Below are 21,400 nucleotides of genomic sequence, written 5' to 3'. Positions count from 1 at the left end.
CCTATTTAGTTGGTTGTCTGTTTTGTTGTTAGTTTCTCCTGCTGTACAAAAGCTTCTTAATCTGATGTGGTCCCATTCATTCATCTTTGACTTCACTTCCCTTGCCTTTGGAGTCATAAAGTGCTCCTTATAACCAAGGTCCATCCTATGTTTTCTTCTATGTAATTTATTGTTTCAGGTCTTATATTTAGGTCTTTGATCCATTTTGAATTAATTTTCGTACAAGGGGACACACTGTAGTCGAGTTTCATTCTTTTGCATGTGGCTTTCCAGTTTTCCCAGCACCATTTGTTGAAGAGGCTTCCTTTTCTCCATTGTGTGTTATTGGCTCCTTTATTAAATATTATTTGTCCATAAATATGTGATTTTATTTCTGGGCCTTCTATTCTGTTCCATTGGTCTGAGTGTCTATTTTTCTGCAAATACCATGCTGTCTAGATTATCATGGCTCTATAATATTATTTGAAGTCAGGTATTGTAATGCACCCAACTTTGTTCTTTTTCCTTAGGATTGCTTTGGCTATTTGGAGTTTTTTATACTGTTGTTCCATATAGACCTGATGATTTTTTGTTCTATTTCCTTAAAAAAATAACATTAGAATTTTTATGGGAATTGCATTAAATTTTTATATCGCTTTGGCTAATATGGTCATTTTGACTATATTTATTCTTCCTATCCAAGAACACGAAATATTTTTTTTATTTCATTGTATCTTTTTCGATTTCCCTGAACAATGCTTTGTAGTTTTCATTATATAGGTCCTTTACATTTTTTGTTTATTCCTAGGTATTTTTGTTGTTGTTGTTGCAACTATGAAGGGGATTATTTTTTTGAGTTCCTTTTTGATGTTTCATTGTTGGCTTATAGGAAGGCAATAAACTTTTGTGCATTAATTTTGTACCCTGCGACCTTACTGTATTGGTTTCTTGTTTCTAGTCATCCTTTTGTGGAGTCTTTGGGGTTTTCGATATATAGGATCATATCATCTCAAAAAGTGAAATCTTTACTTCTTCTTTTTCAATATGAATGCTTTTTACAGCTAGTACTTGACTTACGACAACGATGAGTTCCGACAGACCGGTTTTAACACAATTTGGTTGTAAGTTAAATAGGCTATATGTACAGTATCGTGAAATGATGTTATAAAAATCTTTAAGTCATATTTTATCATAATTGTCTTTCATTATTGTTATATATATACCATAATTTTCTTTGTTCATTTTATGCCATTTGTATCATCTCTACACTATTTTGTTTCTTATTGTTACATTCGTCAGGTTTAAGTAAAACACTGCATTACCAGTACAACTGGTTTAATATTTGCAAAACATACAAATTACAAAATACAAGTGCATACAAAAATACAAAATACAGGTGTAAAAAATACCATAGGAAACATATTCCCAATTGCAAAACATATCAAAACATATAAACATATATGAAACATTTTATTGGCCGCTGGTCTTGGCTGCAGATGATTGATGTCATCATCTGAGGCAGCAGTTGGGGTTACTGGAGTTGGATTTTTCATAAACATGTGTCATCACTTTCACTTTCTTTCCTCCTTCATACTTGTTCATTGATTGCTTTCTCGTATGTGCCTTGACCAGGAGGATACAGCAGAGCGAGTGGCCCCTTGCTCAAGCCAGTGACCTTGGGCTCAAACAAGTGACCATGGGATCATGTCTATGATCCCATGCTCAAGCCAGGGCCCCTGCACGCAAGCTGGTGAACCCATGCTCAAGTTGGATGAGCCTGGGCTCATTTTCGTGTCAAGATCGATGGCCTTTTATTCCTTCGTGGCAGGCTGAGGCATAGACAAAGACAATTTCCTCTTGGTAGTCATCTTGGGAGGGGTTTGATGAAAAAATATCCAAGACACAAAACACAAATTGCTGTACCGAATCTGGGATAACAGCTGAAATGGTTCAAGCGGAGATGGTAGTGCTGTCGGATGCTGATCCGCACTGTCGTACACCCAGCTGGGAAACGCTTGTGCTGCCAGACGCAGAGCAGTCATGGCTAGCGATTGTGGTCATAAAGTCTCATGGTAATAAATTGCATAGGTCGTATGTTGATCAATATCTGAATTTCTTTCTCTTGTCTGATTGCTCTGGCTACAACTTCCAGCACTATGTTGAATAAGAGTAGAGAGAGTGGAAAACCTTGTCTTGTTCCTGATTTTAGTGAAAAAGTCCTCAGTTTTATGCCATGTAATATGATGTTAGCTGATGGTTTATCATAAATGGCCTTTATTATGTTGAGATATTTTCCTTCTATACCCATTTTGTTGAGTGTTTTAAACATAAAATGGTGTTGTATTTTATTGAATGCCTTTTCTGCATCTATTGATAGGATCATATGTTTTTTGTTCTTTGTTTTGTTGATATGGTATATTACATTAACCGTTTTACATATGTTGAACCATCTTTGTGATTCTGGGGTGAATCCCACATAATCATGGTGAATTATTATTTTAATGTGTTGTTGTATTCGATTTGCTAGTATTTTGTTTAATATTTTAACATCTGTATTCATTACAGACATTGGTCTGTTTCTTTCTTTGTATTGTCCTTGCCAGGTTTCGGTATGAGAGTTATGTTGGCCTCATAAAATGTGTTTAGAAGTATTGCTTCTTCTTCAATTTTTGGGGAGACTTTGAGTAGAACAGGAACCAGGTATTCTTTGAATGTTTGATAGAATTCACTTGTATAACCGTCTGGCCCTGGACTTTTCTTTTTGGAGAGGTTTTTGATAGTTGTTTCTATTTCCTCCCTGCTTATGGGTCTGTTTAGGCTTTCAGCTTCTTCATGACTCAGTCTAGGTAGATTGCATTGTTCTAGGAATTTATCCATTTCTTCTAGATTGTTAAATTTGGTGGCATATAGTTTTTCATAGTATTCTACAATAATTCTTTCTATATCTATGTTATCCGTGGTGATTTCTCCTCTTTCATTTTGGATTTTGTTTATATGAGTCCTTTCTCTTTTTTCCTTAGTGAGTTCTGCCAAGGGTTTCTCAATTTTGTTGATCTTTTCAAAGAACCAGCTCCTTGTTTTATTAATTTTTTTCTATACTTTTTCTGTTCTCTATTTTGTTTATTTCTGCTCTGGTTTTTATTATTTCATTTCTTTTCTGGTTTGGGTTTGCCTTTGTTCTTTTTCTAGTTTCTTAAGATGTGAATTTAAGTGGTACTTGGGCTCTCTCTTGTTTGTTCATATAGGCCTGTAGTGATATGAACTTCCTTCTTATTACTGCTGCATCCCAGAGATTCTGATATGTCATACTGTATTTTCGTTTGTATGTATCTTTTGATCTCTGCTTTTATTTCTTCTTTGACCACATTTTTTAAAAAGTATTTTGTTTAATTTCCACATTTTTGTGGGTTTGTTTACCTGTTTTATGAAGTTGAATTCTAGTTTCAAGGCTTTATGATCAGAGAATATGTTTGGTATAATTTCAACCTTTCTGAATTTTTTGATGTTATTTTTGTTGCCCAACATTTCAATTCTTGAGAATGTTCCATGTACACTAGAGAGAAATGTATATTCTGACACTTTGGGATGAAATGTCCTGTAGATGTCTATCATATCCAATTGTTCAAGTGTTTCGTTTAAGGCCAACATTTCTTTATTGATTTTCTGTTTGGAGGAATGATCTAGAGCCATCAGTGGTGTACTGAGGTCTCCAAGTATGATTGTATTTTTGTCGATTTTTGTTTTTAGGTCAGTCAGTAGCTGTCTTATATATTTTGGTGCTCCTTGCTTTGGTGCAGATATATTAAGAAGTGTTATGTCTTCTTGATTCAATGTCCCCTTTATCATTATGAAATGACTGTTTTTGTCTCTGATTACCTTTCTGTCTTGTAGTCAGCATTGTTAGATACAAGTATTGCTACACCAGCTTTTTTTTTTTTTTTTGATGTTATTTGCTTTGAGTATTGTTTTCCAACCTTTCACTTTAAATTTGTTTTTATCCTTGTAGCTTAGATGTGTTTCTTGTAGGCAGCATACAGTTGGATTTTCTTTTTTAATCCATTCTGCTACTCTGTGTCTTTTTATTGGTGAGTTCAATCCATTTACATTTAGTATAATTATTGACACTTGAAGGTTTCCTACTGTCATTTTATATATTGCTTTCTGATAGTTTTGTATCTTGTTTGGTTCTTCACTTTTGTTTTTCTATCATTTGTTTTGTTTCATTGTAATCCATACTTCTTTCCTCTGTTATTCTTTTTTCAAGCCATGTGCTTCTGTGGTGATTTTTTCAGGGGTGGTTACCATTAAGTAATGGAAAAGATACATATCATGTTCATTATAGTACATTATCTCATGAGTGCTTCTGCACTCCATCCTCCTTTGCTACTGTTAATCTTTTTCCGCTCCCCTTTTTTGTTTTGTCACAGATTAATCTTGTTTTTATTGTGGTCTTGATGGAGCTTTAACTTGTAGTTTTGTTTTGTTCTTTGTATCTGGTCAGAAAACCCCCTATAGTATTTCCTGAATTGGGTTTTTTTGTGATAAATTCCCTCATCTTTTCTGTTTCTGTCAATGTTTTTATTTCTCCTTCATATTTGAAAGATAGCATTGATGGGTATAGTATTCTTGGCTCGAAGTTCCTCTCTTTCAGAACTTTAAATATTGGTGTCCACTCTCTTCTAGCTTGTCGAGTTTCTGCTGAGAAATAAATAATAATCTAATAAACCTTTCTGATAAAAAGCTTTTAAACTACTGCTCTATTCTACTTGTTTATAGTCTGTGAATAAGTGATACTGCCCTTTAACATAACAGGTTTTCTTTAGCTACTAGAAAATGCTCTGTCACTTTCTAGGTCTTTGTTCTATACTTATGTGGTGCCTATAACATGTCAGGCACTTTTAAGCAATTAACAATTACAAACATCAAATTTATTTTAAATCCTCTTGAAAAATGAGATAACTTTTAATCAGAGCATATATGCAATTGTCAAGGTCCCGTACCTACTATGCCCCAGAGCTAAGACCTGAAGCCCAGCTGTCTGGCTCTAGGTTTTCAAGAATAAGCTATCATGAGCATTTTAGGGTTTATGTTCCTTTTCTTACGACTGAATCACAAAATTCTGAAACAAGCTAAATACCCATTATAAGTGTATTTTAATTAATTTATTCATACACACCACTAAATAAATACTTTAATATTCAATAAAAATATGTATATGAGGACTTGGAAAGAAGTCAAATTTAAATACTGTGTAAATAAACCTAGCCTCAGACAGATTTGTATATATACCCTCAAAAATGAGGGGATATTGCCTGACCTGCGGTGGTGCAGTGGATAAAGCATCAACCTGGAAACGCTGAGGTTGCTGGTTCAAAACCCTGGGCTTACCTGGTCAAGGCACATATGGGAGTTGATGCTTCCTGCTCCTCCCCCCTTCTCTCTCTCTCTCTCTCTCTCTCTCTCTCTCTCTCCTCTCTATAATGAATAAATAAAATAAAAAAAAAAAATGAGGGGATATTTAAAAATAAATATGAAGTGATAAAAAAGCATTATATTTATTTTTTTATTAAACAAGAACATCAGAAAAACAAATGAAAGTCAAAGAAAATTGTCAATTATACATATAAGATGTAAAACCAACTTTAATTCATTGGTAAAAATGTACTATAAAAAGGCTGAAACTACTAGAATATCTGCACGTTCTCTGATCCCCTAATTTTTGTGAGCAGTAATTTCCCTTAAACGTAAAAGTTCTGGTAAGACAAGTAGGGTACTGAGGGAATACTGTTCCAGAGGACGTTCTAGGGCTCTAGCCCAGTCACTCTCCATGGCAGCTGCATGTTACGAGCACTTTACAAACTTTTAAATGATACCAGTTACTATGATCTCACACAAAATTGAATCACAGCCTTGGCGGTAAAAATATGGGTACTGGTAATTTCACCAAGTTCTCCAGGTTGTTCTCATAGCTATCTACATTTGAAAACTACTGAAGTACAAGACACATTTGAAAGTTGTAGTTTCTGGAGTTCTTTTCGAGGCTTTTTTCTTTCTCCTAAACAGCTCTCTTGCTTAGAAAGGTGTCATGTCTTCCCTAGTTTAGGACCTATAAACAACTTATCGTTTTCTCCCCTCCCCATTCATTTGTGCCTGTGATGAAACTGCCTGTGCTCTAAACTTCCTGCTGTAGGAACAGCTTTGATGACCTCTGTGTGTGGCAACTTCCCTGTCACTGCCAGGACATGATATGTGATCCCTCTGGGTCTTATCTCCCCTTGCTTTCCTTCCCTTGATATTTAAAACACACTATTCAATAGAGTGGAGGTAGCTGAAGAAGCAAGAGTAAACAAGACAGTCACAGTCTCCCTCTGTATTGCATCTTGAGGTGAGTAATTTGGGGCATAAATTATTGTGATTTTTTTGTATAGTTTTGCTATGAAGACTGCTCTAGCTCTGGCCCTTCTAGAAATACTGCTCCTGGTTCTCTGAAGGATAAATTGAGCATTCAGAACTGCATGTACTTTTTTATTAATTAGTTTTGTAAAATTGAATGTATTGGGGTACAGGTTGAAGTGTGAAAAACAACAAAACATCACCTGCACACTGCACCGTGTGCCCATCTTCCCAAGTAAACTCTCTCCTGTCCCCATTTCCCACCATTTGCCCAGCTCCCCCTGTCCCCACCCCCTTTCCCTCTGGCTATCATCACACTGTTGTCTGTGTCTATCCTTAAATGCTACACAGAAGATAGTTCACATGACCTCTTTTTTTCTCAATATGTACTGTGCATCAAGCTTACTCATCTATTGATTTCGTGGGGGAGGAGTAAAGGGAACAGTCTTCCTTAATAAAAAGTTTAATAACTCAGGAGTTATAGTTGTTCTTTCTCAAACTGGAGTGTCCAGAAAGTGGTCTCTCTGGTTCTGTTCACTGAACATTTTATGGGGCTTGTCATAAACCCTCTGGTTTCCTTACCACTTTCTTCAAGGTGACTTGGGAGAGCAAATGGCTAACTTCTCAATGCGTATCAAAGTCAGCTTTCTGATCATCATATTGGCATTTCCTCTTTTCTCTGGTGAGTATATTTTCCAATCATGGGAGGATTTGGTGTCATTGGAAACAAAAAATTTTTTTTTTCATTTCTTTTAGCATTCTTGAATTGAGAAACCTAGCTAGAGAATAGTGCAAATTCCCTCATCCACATCTCTAGGGACCATTAATCAACCTTAGAACTGAGAGTGTTTATTACCTTAATTGTGAGGCAACAGCATGGACATCAGAAACATTATTGAAAATAATGAGTCTCAGTCAATTCCCTTTGTATTAGAATGATGTTAGCAAGTTATTATCTTTCATAACCTTCAGTTTCATCATCTACAAAATGTTGGTACTAAAGCAAATGATATCCATGAAGGTGTTGTGTAGTTTAAGAAATACAATGATTTTTGAGACAAAGTTAGGTCTACTGTAGTAATCAGCATTGTTCACAGTTTTGGTCATTGGACTTTCCTATCCACAGTCAGTGTCAAAGAAGGCTCACTAATGCCATGTTGTTTCCTCATTGAAGGAACTGCATCCGTGTCTTCTCACAACATATGTGGAAATGTCATTGCCTGTACCTAGTTATTAAATGTCTTTTATCTGTACAGGAACTAACTCGGCTGAAATCTCTGATATCACAAAGCCGGTAAGTTACTTCAAACTTATAAGAAATTGGAAATATTTCATTCTTGTAAAATAGAGTAAAATTATAAGGTAAAGTGCTTCCAACAAAAATGATGTGTTACAAAGTAAAATCCCAAATTATTAACCTCCCTGGAGAAAATATAGAAATTACAGCAATGCAGAACCATACTTATTCATGCCTATCTTATTCCTTTTTATGAGCCGTACTGTGTACTTTTGCGAAGTACACGAGATAACACAGTCTTTTATGTTTCAGTATTTAAATGTTCAATGTCCTAAAATTCTCTATTCCACCTATTCATCACTTCATCTTCCCGCTCACCTGGCAACCAATGATCTTTATACTTTGTCCTTAGTTTTCCCTTCTCCAGAATATCGTAGAGTTGGAAAGGTACAGTATGTAGACTTTTCAGGTTGGCTTCATTCATTTAATAATATACCTTAAAGTTCGTCATGTCATTTCATGGCTTGATAGCTCTTCTCTTTTTAGAATTAATTAAAATTATGCTTGGTGTTCTCTGAGCTTCCTGGATCTGTGGTTTGGTGTCTGACATTAATTTGGAAACATTGTCAGTCATCATTGTTACAAATATTTCTTGTTCCCTTCTCTCTTTTTCCTTCCTCTGGTATTCCCATTATGTATGTTACAGCTTTTCTAGTTGTCCCATAGCTATTAGATTTTCTTCCCTTCTTTTTAGCCTTTTTCATATTACTTTTCAGTTTTTGAGGTTTTTCCTGAAATATCTTCTAGCACAGAGATTCCTTCCACAGCCATGTCCAATTACTAATACGTCCATCAAAGACAGTCTTCATGTATGTTACAATATTATTTATCTGTGGTATTTCTTTTTGGTCCTGAGAACTCTCATCTCTCTGCTTACACTGTCCACCTATTCTTGATTCTGTCTACTTGATCCATTAGAATCTTAGCACAGTTGTTTTCAATTCCTGGTCTTATTATTCCAACATCCCTGCCAGTCTGGTTCTGATGCCTGCTCTGTCTCTTCACTTATGTCTTTTTGCTTTTTAGTATGTTTTGTAATGTTTTTGCTATGGGTGAACATAATGTACCAGGTAAAGGAACTACTGTAAACAGTCCTCTAGTAACTTTATGATAAGGTGTGGGGCAAGGGGAAACATTCTATTGTCTGATGATTAGGTCTCAGTCATTTAGTGAGCCTGAGCCTCTGGACTGGGAAACTCACACGTACGTTTTAGTTTGTATCTCCTCCCTGAGGTGGGACTGAATTGCTAGAATGGACTGGAGTTGAGTACTTCCCTTCTCTCAGGTCAGTTAGGCTCTGACAGTACCCCAGTAGGTTAGGTTTTAGTTAAGTTTATCCTGATAAAAAAACAGGTTAAAAAATAAATTCAATAAGAAAATTTTAAAAAATGCATTGGTATCCACAGCCTTGCTAACATAAGGTACTATTAAGGTTTTCAAATTTGATCTGATTTTTCTATGAAAGTACAAGTTTTATTTGTATATTTCTAATTATATTTAAAATTGAATATTTTTGCATATTTATAAATACTTTCTAATTTTTTATAATTTATATTATGACTTGTTATAGTGTTTGTTTGTCATGCAGATTTAATATTTATTTCTGTAACCCTTTTGCTTTAACATATTTCTTTCCTGAACTCAATCTTGTTGTTCCATATATTAAAAATAAGTTTCACTCCTAGAGTTTGACTTTTGATTCAAGGAATCAACACATCCCAGATGTTTGCTAGAGGCTACTGAATTTACTATGTTTTCAGTGCTGCATTCAGGTTTTCTTCTGCTTCCAGGTTTTGTATTTTAGAAGCTAGGAGGCTTCAGCTACAGGTATATAATTCTCAATTTTTCTTTCTTTTTATAGAAGTTCTGTATAAAGGAAGATGACTTTGTGTCATATATTTGAGTGAACACAGTTGGCTCTTGCTCTAGGTTTGTTTAGTGTTTCTGGTGAAAGAGTGCCCTATTGTGTCCACAGAAAAATTCTGGTTCCTTTATGAGGTGGTGTGTGTGTGTTTTATACACACACACACACACACACACACACACACACCCGTTTGGTTCTCTTTTGTATTGCATTATTTTGAAGGCCCCCACGTGTTTTTTACTTTCACTATCTTATCTCTAAGATGTCAGGTCTCAACATGACTCCCCCCACTTTTTGACTTTCTACTCACTGAATAGTAATGACTATCCCAATTCATTCTAACTAAAACATTTACTTTCAAATCCACAGCTATTCACACTGTATCAAAAGTATATATAAATACAAAGAAGTGGTATTAATAGGCACCAAAGAAAAAAGAAATAATTACCTACAAAAACACTGAAAGTAGATAGTTATCAGACTCCTGAATTTGAACAATGGAAGACATTGTCAGTCTTAACAAAGATCCAAAAATCCTAAATAAAAACTTCATATGTAGATTGACCTGTGGTGGCACCATGGTGAAGCATCATTCTAGCATGCTGAGATCATTGGTTCTCATCTCATGGTTGCCTGGCCAAAACATATATAGCAGGGGTCAGGAAACTATGGCTTGCAAGCCAGATGTGGCTCTTTTGACGGCTGTATCTGGCTCACAGACAAATCTTTAATAAAAAAAAAAAAAACTTTAAAAATATAAAATATTTTCATGTATTACAATCCATTCATTTCCTACCACTCATGTTCATGGTTGCGGATGGCTAGAGCCAATCACAGCTGTCCTTTCGGACAACACCAAATTTTTATTGTATAATGTTTAATGTACACAGGTCATTGTATGGCTCTCATAAAATTACATATTAAAATATGTGGCGTTCATGGCTCTCTCAGCCAAAAAGGTTCCTGACCCCGGACATATAAGAAGTAACAGCCTGCTTGACCAGGAAGTTGCGCAGTGGATAGTGCATCGGACTGGAATGCAGAGGACTCAGGTTTGAAAATCCAAGGTCTCCCTCTCAAGCGCCAGCTCATCCAGCTTGAGAGTGACCTCCCCAGCTTGAGTGTGGGGTCACTGGCTTGAGCGTGGGATCATACATATGACCCAATGGTCGCAGGCTTGAACCAAGAGATCGCTGGCTTAAAGCCCAACTTCGGTGGCTTGAGCCCATGATCACTGGCTTGAGCTAGGGGCATAGCTCTTTGTAGCCAAGGCACATATGAGAAAGAAATCAATAAATAACTAAGGAGACAAAGGAGCTGCAACGAAGAACTGATGCTTCTCATCTCTCTCCCTTCTTGTCTGTGTGTCCCTATCTGTCTCTTTCTCTGCCTCCTCTCTGACTCTGTCACAAAAAATAAAAAGAGAAAGAAGCTACTGCCAGACCAGGTGGTAATGCAGTGGACAGAGCTTTGGATGGGGTACAGAGGACCTGGCTTGAGCATGGACGGGCTCATCTAGCTTGAGCATGGGCTGACCAGCTTGAGCATGTGGTTGCTAGCTTGAAAATGGGATCATAGACATGATACCATGGTTGCTGGCTTGAGCCCAAGGTCGCTGGATTGGGCAAGGGGTCACTTCCTCTGCTATAGCTCCCAGGTCAAGGCACATATGAGAAAGTAATCAATGAACAGTTAAGGGGCCGAAACAGAGAGTTGATACTTCTCATCCCTCTCCCTTCCTATCTGCCTGACCCTATCTGTCCCTCTCTCTGTCTCTGTTTTTCTTGCTAAAAAAATAAAAAAGCAAATACAAGTTGATGCTTCCAGCTCCTCACACCTCCGTTTCTCACTCTTTCTCTCTCTCCTCTCTCTCTAAAGTCATAACTAAAATAAAATTGGTATGGAAAGCATAGCAGTGTATAAAAATACAGCCAAATTAGGCCCTGGCCGGTTGGCTCAGTGGTAGAGCGTCGTCCTGGCGTGCGGGAGCCCTGGGTTCAATTCCTGGCCAGGGCACACAGGAGAAGCGCCCATCTGCTTCTCCACCCCTCCCCCTCTCCTTCCTCTCTGTCTCTCTCTTCCCCTCCTGCAGCCAAGGCTCCACTGGAGCAAAGTTTGCCCAGGCGCTGAGGATGGCTCTGTGGCCTTTGCCTTAGGCACTAGAATGGCTCTGCTGCGGCAGAGCCATGCCCCAAGATGAGCAGAGCATGGCCCCCTGGTGGGCATGTCGGGTGGATCCCAGTCGGGCGCATGCAGGAGTCTGTCTGACTGCCTCCCCATTTCCAACTTCAGAGAAAGAAAAAACAAACAAACAAACAAACAAAAATACAGCGAAATTATGACAGTCTCCTTTACCAGCAATAAATGATTGGTTTAGATTAGGTTTACTATAATTTATCATTAAAGCGTTAAAAATTGTCAATTTATATTATTTCAATAAATTATTGTAAAGGTTTTCATAGAAAGTAATCTATACTTACTAAAATATATAGAAGAAACCAGAATAGTTTATAATGATTATACATATACAGTATATTTAAAAATATCCAAAGTTAAATAATACACAATTTTATTAATAATTGTATAGACTCTACACAGGAAAAGCAGGTCAATGATAAATAGAAAACTGAGTGTAATGATCAACTCTGAGATGAGAGGGGAATGAAATTTGCAGGAAGTACCTGATAGGGAAGGCTAAGTTCATAAAATTGTTTTATTTTTACATTTCGTTTCTAATTATAGAGATGTATGTTTTGTTATGGGCCCATGATAATATAATATAAATTATCATATTTTTTAATCTACAGCATTTCATAATAACATATTAAGAACATAGTTTTAGATATATACTCTATGATTATTTCTTTGTTGTCTGTATTTTACAGACTGCATGTAACAAAAACCCAACATTTGGATGCCCTAAAAACCATAGCCCAGTCTGTGCATCCAATGGAGTCACCTATAGTAATCTCTGCACATTTTGTAAGGCAAACAGGTAAGCGTGCTATAGTCAATATTTACTTTTTACTTATTGAAATAGTGTCACATACTATAAACTTCTGTTTTGCTCTTAATCTAGTTACAGGTACATTAAGTCCTTCATCACGTCTTTCATAGATTCTGCAACAGTAAGAAAAATGACATATAATAAAACCAATTTTGCCATAGGTTAATTGATATAAATAAAAGTTCCTGCAACATCTCATCAAGGTTATAGCGAATCATTGAACAAAACGATGTTATTTAAGGACCTGCTGTACACAGTAAACAACAACTGCATTCTATGAAAGCTTGAGTCTGTATCCTTCACCTCCACCCTGGTATGCCCGCTTCCCAACGTAGGCTAGCTTCACCTGTGTATGATGATGACCTGATTTCAAATATTGAAATCAATTAACATTCCTTAATTTACTATAACATTTTCCAGTTACTAGGACTGCATGTAAAGTGGGAGACGCTGGATTCAACCACACTCTCCACCCACTCATTCCTCAGGTGTGGGCTGGGTCCCCATAGTGCATCAGGCCTGAGGATATGCCCGCAGCAGGACAGGGGTCCCGTGCAGGGCCCGGGGCACTGCTGTGACAGCTGCCTGAGGGGCCGCCCGGGCTCTCTGCCTTGGGCCTTGTTCACATGCTCAGTTCAGGGAGCACTTGGGACACAATTAGGGGGCACGATACTGCCTTCTTTTAATATGTTTTTCTCTCTCGACAGAAAAAGTTATGGGAAAATTACTTTTCAACATAATGGCTCATGCAGGAGAATATTGTCCACAGGAGGAACAAGGCCACGTGGGGGGTCTGAGGAGCTGCTGAGAACGGCTGCGTGAAGTGACATCCAGGCTCTCCGGCTTGGGCCTTGTTCACATGCTCAGTCTCAAGGTTACCAGCAGCACAATTAGAAAGCATGACATATTGCTCTGTGTTAATATTTTTTTTTCTTGACAAAGTTATGGTAAATTCACATTTAAACACAATGGCCCACGCTGATCTTCGCCATGTGGCTGCATACATTCATGGAACTCCCCTTTACTCCTTCTCAGCGGTCGGATTCTATAGAATATCAGTCTCTTCAATGGAAATAGTTCCATAAACTCCTGAATGAGTGATTAATTATGCTTTGGAAGCTGGATGAACTGTTAGAATTAGGTTTCAGTACTCCCAAATTCTGAAATTCCACATTTCTAACTCTCTGTCACAACCTAAGAAAACTACTAATTATGTATTTACACCTGATATCTAAGGCATTCCTTGATCATTAAATACTTTTCTCAGTAAACATGTCACATGCTACTTGGTTATTAGACAACTCTTGTCACTGAGGTTGCTCATTGGAGTCACAGAGACACAATGAGGCGATGCTAGTTGCAGCCATGTATCCGGACCCACCTACAGTGTATGTAAAAAGCATAAATGCTGAAGATCCTCCCGGTTCTGCTGAAGCAGAATTTTCTGCACAAAACCCTGGTGCCTAAAATTTAAACTAGCACTTTTTCTTTCTACACAGAGACTGAATAGAAAATTTTAGCCTAAAATGTTGTAGTGTAAGTACCTGACATTAAACTTTTCATTGCTGAGGCATCTGTTTCAAAGACATCTACCTTGAATTCCCATATTGTTGGATTTGGGACATACCTACCAGCAAAACTAGTTAAGGAGCCAGGCAGCCCCCACCCTCAGCTCCCATTTTTAAAGCTTTGGGTAATCTAATTAACTGACCATTTGAGTGACCCTACTTTGCCCTTCTGGTGCCCTAAGTCCCACTCTTTTTTTTTTCTTTGTATTTCTCTGAAGTTAGAAGCTGGGAGGCCGTCAGACAGACTCCTATATGCACCCGACTGGTATCCACCTGGCCTGCCCCCCAGGGGGTAATGTCTACTCATCTGGGATATTGCTCCATTAAAGCCAAAGCCATTCTAGTGTCTGAGGTAGAGGCCATGGAGCCATCCTCAGCGCCCCGGCCAACTTTGCTCCAATGGAGCCTTGGCTGTGGAGGGGAAGAAAGATAGAGAGGAAGAAGAGGGGGAGAGGTGGAGAAGCATATGGGCGCTTCTACTCTGTGCCCTGACCAGGAATCAAACCTGAGACTTCTATATACTGGATGACACCCTACTGCTGAGCCAACCAGCCAGAGCCCCTAAGTCATACTCTTATCTTTAAATTCACCCAGAAAGAGTGAAACTGCAAAAATCTAAGCACCTGACTCTCAGATTCTAATAAAGTCGGAACCCAGGTCCATGCTCCGTCCTCTTTTCTCTACCTATGTGCTGTCTGTGTGGCCTTCAGGTGTGCCTTGTACCCTCCAGGACCTATGAGTAAAATATTTTGTTCCTCAAACTTCCCTGATGTTTTGTGTTTTTTTTTCCCAAAATCACCTTGAACAATCATAATAAGAACCACAAGATGGCATCCAGCCACAACATTGGCTCCTGCTCAGGAGAAACCTATGGGGCCTTCTACAATGGACTCAGGTAGTCCTAGCTCTTAAGTGTCATTATCAATAGGCTGAGATCAACATTCCAAGAAAGGCAGTTTCTGCACAGAGGATTGGTCAAGAGGATTGTATTTGTCAGGATACAGACTAAATGAACAGAACAGAGAAAGAAGCGTCAAGGATCTTGATTTGTGATTTTCTCCTTTTCATGTAATGGTTCCAAGGTGGATGGACAGGTCTTAGCTGGAGGGAATCGTGCATTCACCACTCAAGTCTTCCATTTCAGGATACAGGCCAGATGGTGGTCCAATCCTCTCTACCTATGAGAATGATGCTCAACTGCAAGGCCACATGCCCACTTAGAATGGATTTTACTATAGAAATGTAGAATTAATACTTGAAGACAACTATGTAGCATTGTTCAGGTTCATGGTCATCTGTAGTGGAATAATCCATTGCATGGCCTTGAATGGGAACACAGCCAACAAGAAAAGAATGTTTTGCCAAGAGAATTGTTTTGTGACTTGAAGGCAGGTCACTAAAACAGGTCTATGTGACTGAAGGCATTTGCTGGGCTTTTTCTCAGTAAAACATTCTCATAAGATTTCTGTTCCTTTCAAGGTTATCCCTTGAGATAAAGAGAGGAATGCTGTGGGAACCATAGAAGCAACAGCAATTAATGCCTTCTGATATTATATTGTTATTAAGCTATCATGCAGATGTATTCTATTTATCTTTAAGTAAAGGTTATGCTTGATGCTATGCCAATTTCTAAGTAAACAAGCTTTTTGAAATCTTGTGAATAAAAATAGGACACAGAGCGAACTTGGCGCCATTCGCCTGAGCGAGCAGTGGTCCTTTGCTAGTCCACAATGATTTCGTCTGCTAATCTCTCTCTCTGTGCCCCCGACTCACAACAACATTTGGTGCCTATCGTAGGGCCTGAAGAAGAGATTAGGATCAGGTGGAACCCCAAAAGGGTAAGTAGGACGCGCTGTGTATGCGAAACTTTCGGGAAAACTAGCAAAGTCATGGGGAATTCCCATTTATTATTAGATGACTATGTACAAGTTTTAAAATCCCTCTCAAGAGGATCAGGGATTCAGATAAAAGACAAGGTTTTGTTACGTCTTTTACATGCTATTCAGAAACACTGTTATTGGTATACTCCTGAACATTGTAAGCAATTGAATTTGAATGTTTGGCAACAAAGTAGGAAAATCTTTATGCCATGCTCATCAGCATGGAGATTTGCTTAATGCTGAGATGTGGGCTGCTTATAATCTTATTGCTACAGCCCTTGGCCCTTTGCAGTCAGATGGAGATTCTGTTAAATCTTGAGTGAGGTTATTTATAATGAGCCTGAAAAATTTGATTCAGCACAGAGTGAACAGAATAATGATTTGGACAATACTATCTCTGCTTCTGAAGTTACTGATAATCTTAATGAAATTCAGCTGTCCCTAGGCTTTCATCCCTTTCTTAAAGAATGAGGGAGCCCCTATGGATGATGTTGCCTAAAACATTTATTAAATAAACTACAATTTACACTGGAACGACAGGAGATTGGAAATCAGTATACTGCTTATCCTGTTCAAGAGCAAGATATATGTGAGCCTACGGCTCCTCCAATTCAAGGTCAAATATTAATTGGTACTGGCAGGGGAAGGATTTTTCAATTCCCTGAAACCTCTGAAATACAACAGGTGCTTGTGCATCATGATGATTTGGAATCTAATTCTAGTAATATTTCTGCATCTATTTCTCCAATTATTCGACAGCCTTTTCCTCTCAATGCTCCAGATCCTGGGGAAGAGCATAATATCCAATTTGACCAAATTGAATTTACTTTCTCAAAGCTAGTCAATCTGTTGCTACGTATGGACCTCAGTCCCCATATGTTCAAGGCCTTTTCTCTTCCTATTGTAATGATCATTTAATGATTCCTTTGAATTGGGATTTACTTGCTAGTATGGTTTTGGAACCAGGACAATATTTACAGTTCAAATCTTGGTGGAGAGAGGAGGCTCTTTGAAAATCTCACATGAACGCCAGAAATAATCCCCCGGGAGCTACTTTTGAAATGCTCATCAGTGTTGACTCTTATGCAGCTGTGGACAACAAACTGGTTATACTGATGCTGTTAAAGCTCAGATTAGATTGCTTGTCTTAAAGCCTGGATGCAAATCACTGGAGTTGGAGACAAGGAAGAAAAGCTTGCAGCTTTACATCAGTTGGTACAAATTCAATTAGAATTAGGACATATAGCAGAATCATGAAGTCCTTAGAATTCTCTAGTCTTTGTAATAATAAAATAAATAAATACTGATTTTCTTTGGTGTTTCAGCTACAATCCTCTGAGCTATCATTTTGTTTCTTTCTTATTCTTTGCCTGGAAACTGAGGCAGGAGATGTGTGTTGGATCTGACTATAGAAAATATCCCAGCAGCTGCTAAGAGAATTTTCTTGGGGAAATTTTGTTTAGTCTCATCCATTGTCAGTCCCTCTGTCAGAAATGCCCGGATTAAAATCAGGCAGGCATCTTTCTAGTCTGTGCTCTGAAATCTCAGGTTTCTCTTTGGTTTGTCTGGTCTGGTTTGTCTTATTCTAATTTGTTTAGTTTTTGTTTGATGTTGTCTAAAATGTGATTTTAAGGCCTGAATTAAGTGTTTACATGCAAAGACTAAAAATGCTGGCTTTTATATTGAAAAGTTTCATCCATATATTTTTTGCTTTAAAATTAGAAATTATAGGCCCTGGCCGGTTGGCTCAGCAGTAGAGCGTCGGCCTGGCGTGCGGGGGACCAGGGTTTGATTCCCAGCCAGGGCACATAGGAGAAGGGCCCATTTGCTTCTCCACCCCCCCCCTTCCTCTCTCTCTCTTCCCCTCCCGCAGCCAAGGCTCGATTGGAGCAAAGATGGCCCAGGCGCTGGGGATGGCTCCTTGGCCTCTGCCCCAGGTGCTAGAGTGGCTCTGATTGTGGCAGAGCGACGCCCCGGAGGGGCAGAGCTTCGCCCCCTGGTGGGCAGAGTGTTGCCCCTGGTGGGCGTGCTGGGTGGATCCCGGTCGGCGCATGCGGGAGTCTGTTTGACTGTCTCTCCCCATTTCCGGCTTCAGAAAAATACAAAAAAAAAAAAAAATTAGAAATTATAAGGAGCGTTCATTTAAATTTAAATTGAATAGAATATGGATCCTTAAGACTTGCTAATTTGGTTAATACATTGTAAGGTATATTCAAAATTTGAAACCAAATAAGAATTCAAGTATTAGGATTAAAGTTATGTTATACTTGTGATTCTTTGTTGAAAATTGTCTTGTTTGTGTGTAAAAATATGCTCAAATCTGTAAAACTAAGGAAGTAAGTAAAATTAAGTCATTTTAAGAATTTATCTAAAGCTGTTTCAGGCAGTTGGCTGCTTGTAAGGCAACATCCTGAAAAAGGAGGCACTGAGAAAAGAGGGAATTTAGTTCCTCTGATGGCCTATAATAAACAATACAAAAGACTTTTAGATATAGAAACTGATGCATCTCTTATTACTAAGAAACATTAGTTTATTTTTAGCCCACTTAGACAGTAGTCACTAAGCTGCATGGCTTAGGGAAAGTCCCTAACAAAGCTCTAAGATTTTATTTTTAATCTTATTTTATTAATTTTAATGCAGTACATTGATAAATCAGGGTACATATGTTCCGAGAAAACATCTCCAGATTATTTTGACATTTGATTATATTGCATACCTCTCACCCAAAGACAAATTGTCTTCTGTCACTTTCTATCTGGTTTTCTTTGTGCCGCTCCCCTCCCCCCACCCCCTCTCTCTCCTTCCTTGCCCCCTCCCCACCCCCCACCCCACCCACTGTTACCATCACACTCTTGTACATGTCTCTGAGTCCCATTTTTATATCCCATCTAGGTATAGGTTCATATAGTTGTTAGTTTTTTCTGATTTACTTATTTCACTCCGTATAATGTTATCAAGGTCCATCCATGTTATTGTAAATGATCCGATGTCATCATTTCTTATGGCTGAGTAGTATTCCATAATATATATGTACCAAAGCTTTTTAATCCACTCGTCCTCTGACAGACACTTGGGTTGTTTCCAGATCTTCGCTATTGTGAACAATGCTGCCATAAACATGGGGGTGCATTTCTCCTTTTAGAACTGTTCTATGGTGTTCTTAGGGTATATTCCTAAAAGTAGGATAGCTGGGTCAAAAGGCAATAAGCACCAGTCTGCATTACCACCAGCAGTGATGGAGGGTTCCCTTTTCTCCACTTCCTCGCCAGCACTTATTCTGTGTTGTTTTGTTGATGAGCACCATTCTGACTGGTGTGAGGTGATATCTCATTGTGGTTTTAATTTGCATTTCTCTAATGATTAGTGATGTTGAGCATTTTTTCATATGCCTATTGGCCATCTGTATATACTCTTTGGAGAAGTGTCTATTTATTTCTTTGCTGTGGGCTGCGTACTGCATATGGTTGCATGCATTCCGTCTCTCAGCTTCCGAAACTGGAGGGTTTGCAGGTGTTGGAGGCGTTGTTGGTGGGTCATCTTGGGACACCGAGAGTAGCCATACGTTCCTTCCTGGGATCCAAATTGAATGCGGGCTATTTTCTGGAATAACACAAGCATAACCTCTCGCTTGTGTTAGAAGAGGGTGCGGTCCCTGCCACTGAGCTGTGGCTGGGTCCTTCCACCGTACTAATGGCAATGGGGTTGGTTGGCTACGAAGGCCTCCCCAATGTTTATAAGCAGGAGTTACTCCTTCAAAATCAAAAGTTAAATAATTGAGAGTGAATACAGCACGGAGAAGCACTTCTCCGGGTGAGGCCTGGGGCATATCCCCTGCCCTTTCTTTTTGAATTTGAAGCTTTATGTCTCTGTATCGCCATTCTACAACAGCTTCTCCTTGGATATTATAAGGCAGGGGTCCCCAAACTTTTTACATAGGGGGCCAGTTCATTGTCCCTCAGACCGTTGGAGGGCCGGACTATAAAAACAAAAAACTATGAACAAATCCCTATGCACACTGCACATACCTTATTTTAAAGTAAAAAAACAAAACAGGAACAAATACAGTATTTAAAATAAAGAACAAGTAAATTTAAATCAACCAACTGACCAGTATTTCAATGGGAACTATGCTCCTCTCACTGACCACCAATGAAAGAGGTGCCCCTTCCGGAAGTGCGGTGGGGGCCGGATAAATGGCCTCAGGGGGCCGCATGCAGCCCGCGGGCCATAGTTTGGGGACCCCTGTTATAAGGAATGCCAAGGCGGTGTGTGATTTGCCATTGGGAACAAAAGGCTTTAACCTTTGAGCTGGGAGGGCATGATTCATGGGAAATACCTCTTTGCTGACACTTGGGGGCATATAGGCTGGCCCATGGGTCTGCAGCAGGAACATGCATTGGAGAAAATGGCATCTGAGAGGCTGGGGTGGGGCCCTGAGCCCCGGCAGGGAATGCAGAAGTAGCGACTTCTGCTTTTCCCTGTGGCGAAGCTGATGGCGCAGTTAGCAATTCAGTTAGTTTCATTTCTGCACGCTCAGCCGCAAATTCAAAGGCTAAACTACTTTCCTCCTCAGTGGAGAGGGGCGAATAGGGAGGTAGGGGCTCCTCTGAAAGAGGAGCAGCCTGCAAGACCCAGGGACCAGTGGAGGGTCCCCAGCAGGAGCACCGGTCAAGCAGGGGTGTACTGCCAATAAGGCAGTAGTGAGGCCAAGAGGGAAGGACCGTCCCTCATGTACCTCGGCCGAATGAACACATAGAAGAGCTTGGGTCCAAATATCCGGGTCCCAGAGCTGCACGTCCTCAATCCAGGGATTGAGTCCAGAGAGAATCTCCCAGTAAGTACAGGGATCCTTTTCACAAACTTTGACTCTCCTACTCTGCAATAGGGCGTGCAGGGCTTGAGCCTGTGGGGCTCAGGAGTGAGGGAGAAGGTTTCCCATTGCAGAGGGTCACTCACCCGTCCTTGGATGCCAGTTAGGTCCCTGCCCCATGTTCAGGCGCCACTTGCAGACAAATCCTGCTGGGGGTGAGGACGCCGGGGGTGAGGATGATGGAGACCCAAAGACCCGACTCTGGGGACCAGGTTCAGTAGACTCTGGGGACCAGGTTCAGTGACGCAGATCCACTTTATTCAGGAAGTAAGTAAGCTTATATAGATGGGTTCAGCCAATAGAATGTTACAGTGTGTCCTTCATAGCCAATGGCTGAAAAGATCAGGAAGCTGAGTGGTTGGCGCTAAGTCACTTCCTTATAGAGGGCGAGCTTCATTCCTGGTTATGCCCAGGAGGCTTCTGGAAGCTGGTGTATACTCACAGCATTGCATCAGCCGCAGCTGCTAGGAATGCACTCTGCGCCACACCCACACACATATGCATAGCCTCCTCATTTTTAATTGATTTTAATTTGTGTGTTA

At 39.3% G+C, this 21,400-nt stretch overlaps 2 protein-coding genes across 3 annotated transcripts in view; both read left to right on the top strand.

Moving 5' to 3' along the window:
* The first annotated feature begins 6,252 nt into the window (after positions 1-6,252).
* LOC136375806 (sperm-associated acrosin inhibitor-like) overlaps positions 6,253-21,400 on the top strand; it is a 36,278-nt gene continuing 21,130 nt past the window's right edge. The window contains exon 1 of one of the 2 annotated variants that reach the window (XM_066341576.1): positions 6,253-6,364. The gene's annotated coding sequence lies outside the window, so the exon portion shown is untranslated. Of the gene's footprint in view, positions 6,365-15,366; positions 15,947-21,400 lie in introns of those variants that run through there. The other variant, XM_066341577.1, reaches the window with a different exon arrangement.
* LOC136375804 (serine protease inhibitor Kazal-type 1-like) lies at positions 6,871-14,895 on the top strand. Its single transcript, XM_066341572.1, has 4 exons — positions 6,871-7,054; positions 7,629-7,666; positions 12,419-12,528; positions 13,248-14,895. Exons 1-4 carry the CDS (start codon positions 6,985-6,987, stop codon positions 13,360-13,362), a joined length of 333 nt encoding a protein of 110 aa, XP_066197669.1. The 5' UTR covers positions 6,871-6,984; the 3' UTR covers positions 13,363-14,895.

This window comes from Saccopteryx leptura, chromosome 6, assembly GCF_036850995.1.
Source record: "Saccopteryx leptura isolate mSacLep1 chromosome 6, mSacLep1_pri_phased_curated, whole genome shotgun sequence".
Lineage (NCBI taxonomy): Eukaryota > Metazoa > Chordata > Mammalia > Chiroptera > Emballonuridae > Saccopteryx > Saccopteryx leptura.
The sequence above is the reverse complement of the archived record's forward strand: the minus strand, read 5'-3'. Positions and strand labels throughout refer to the sequence as shown.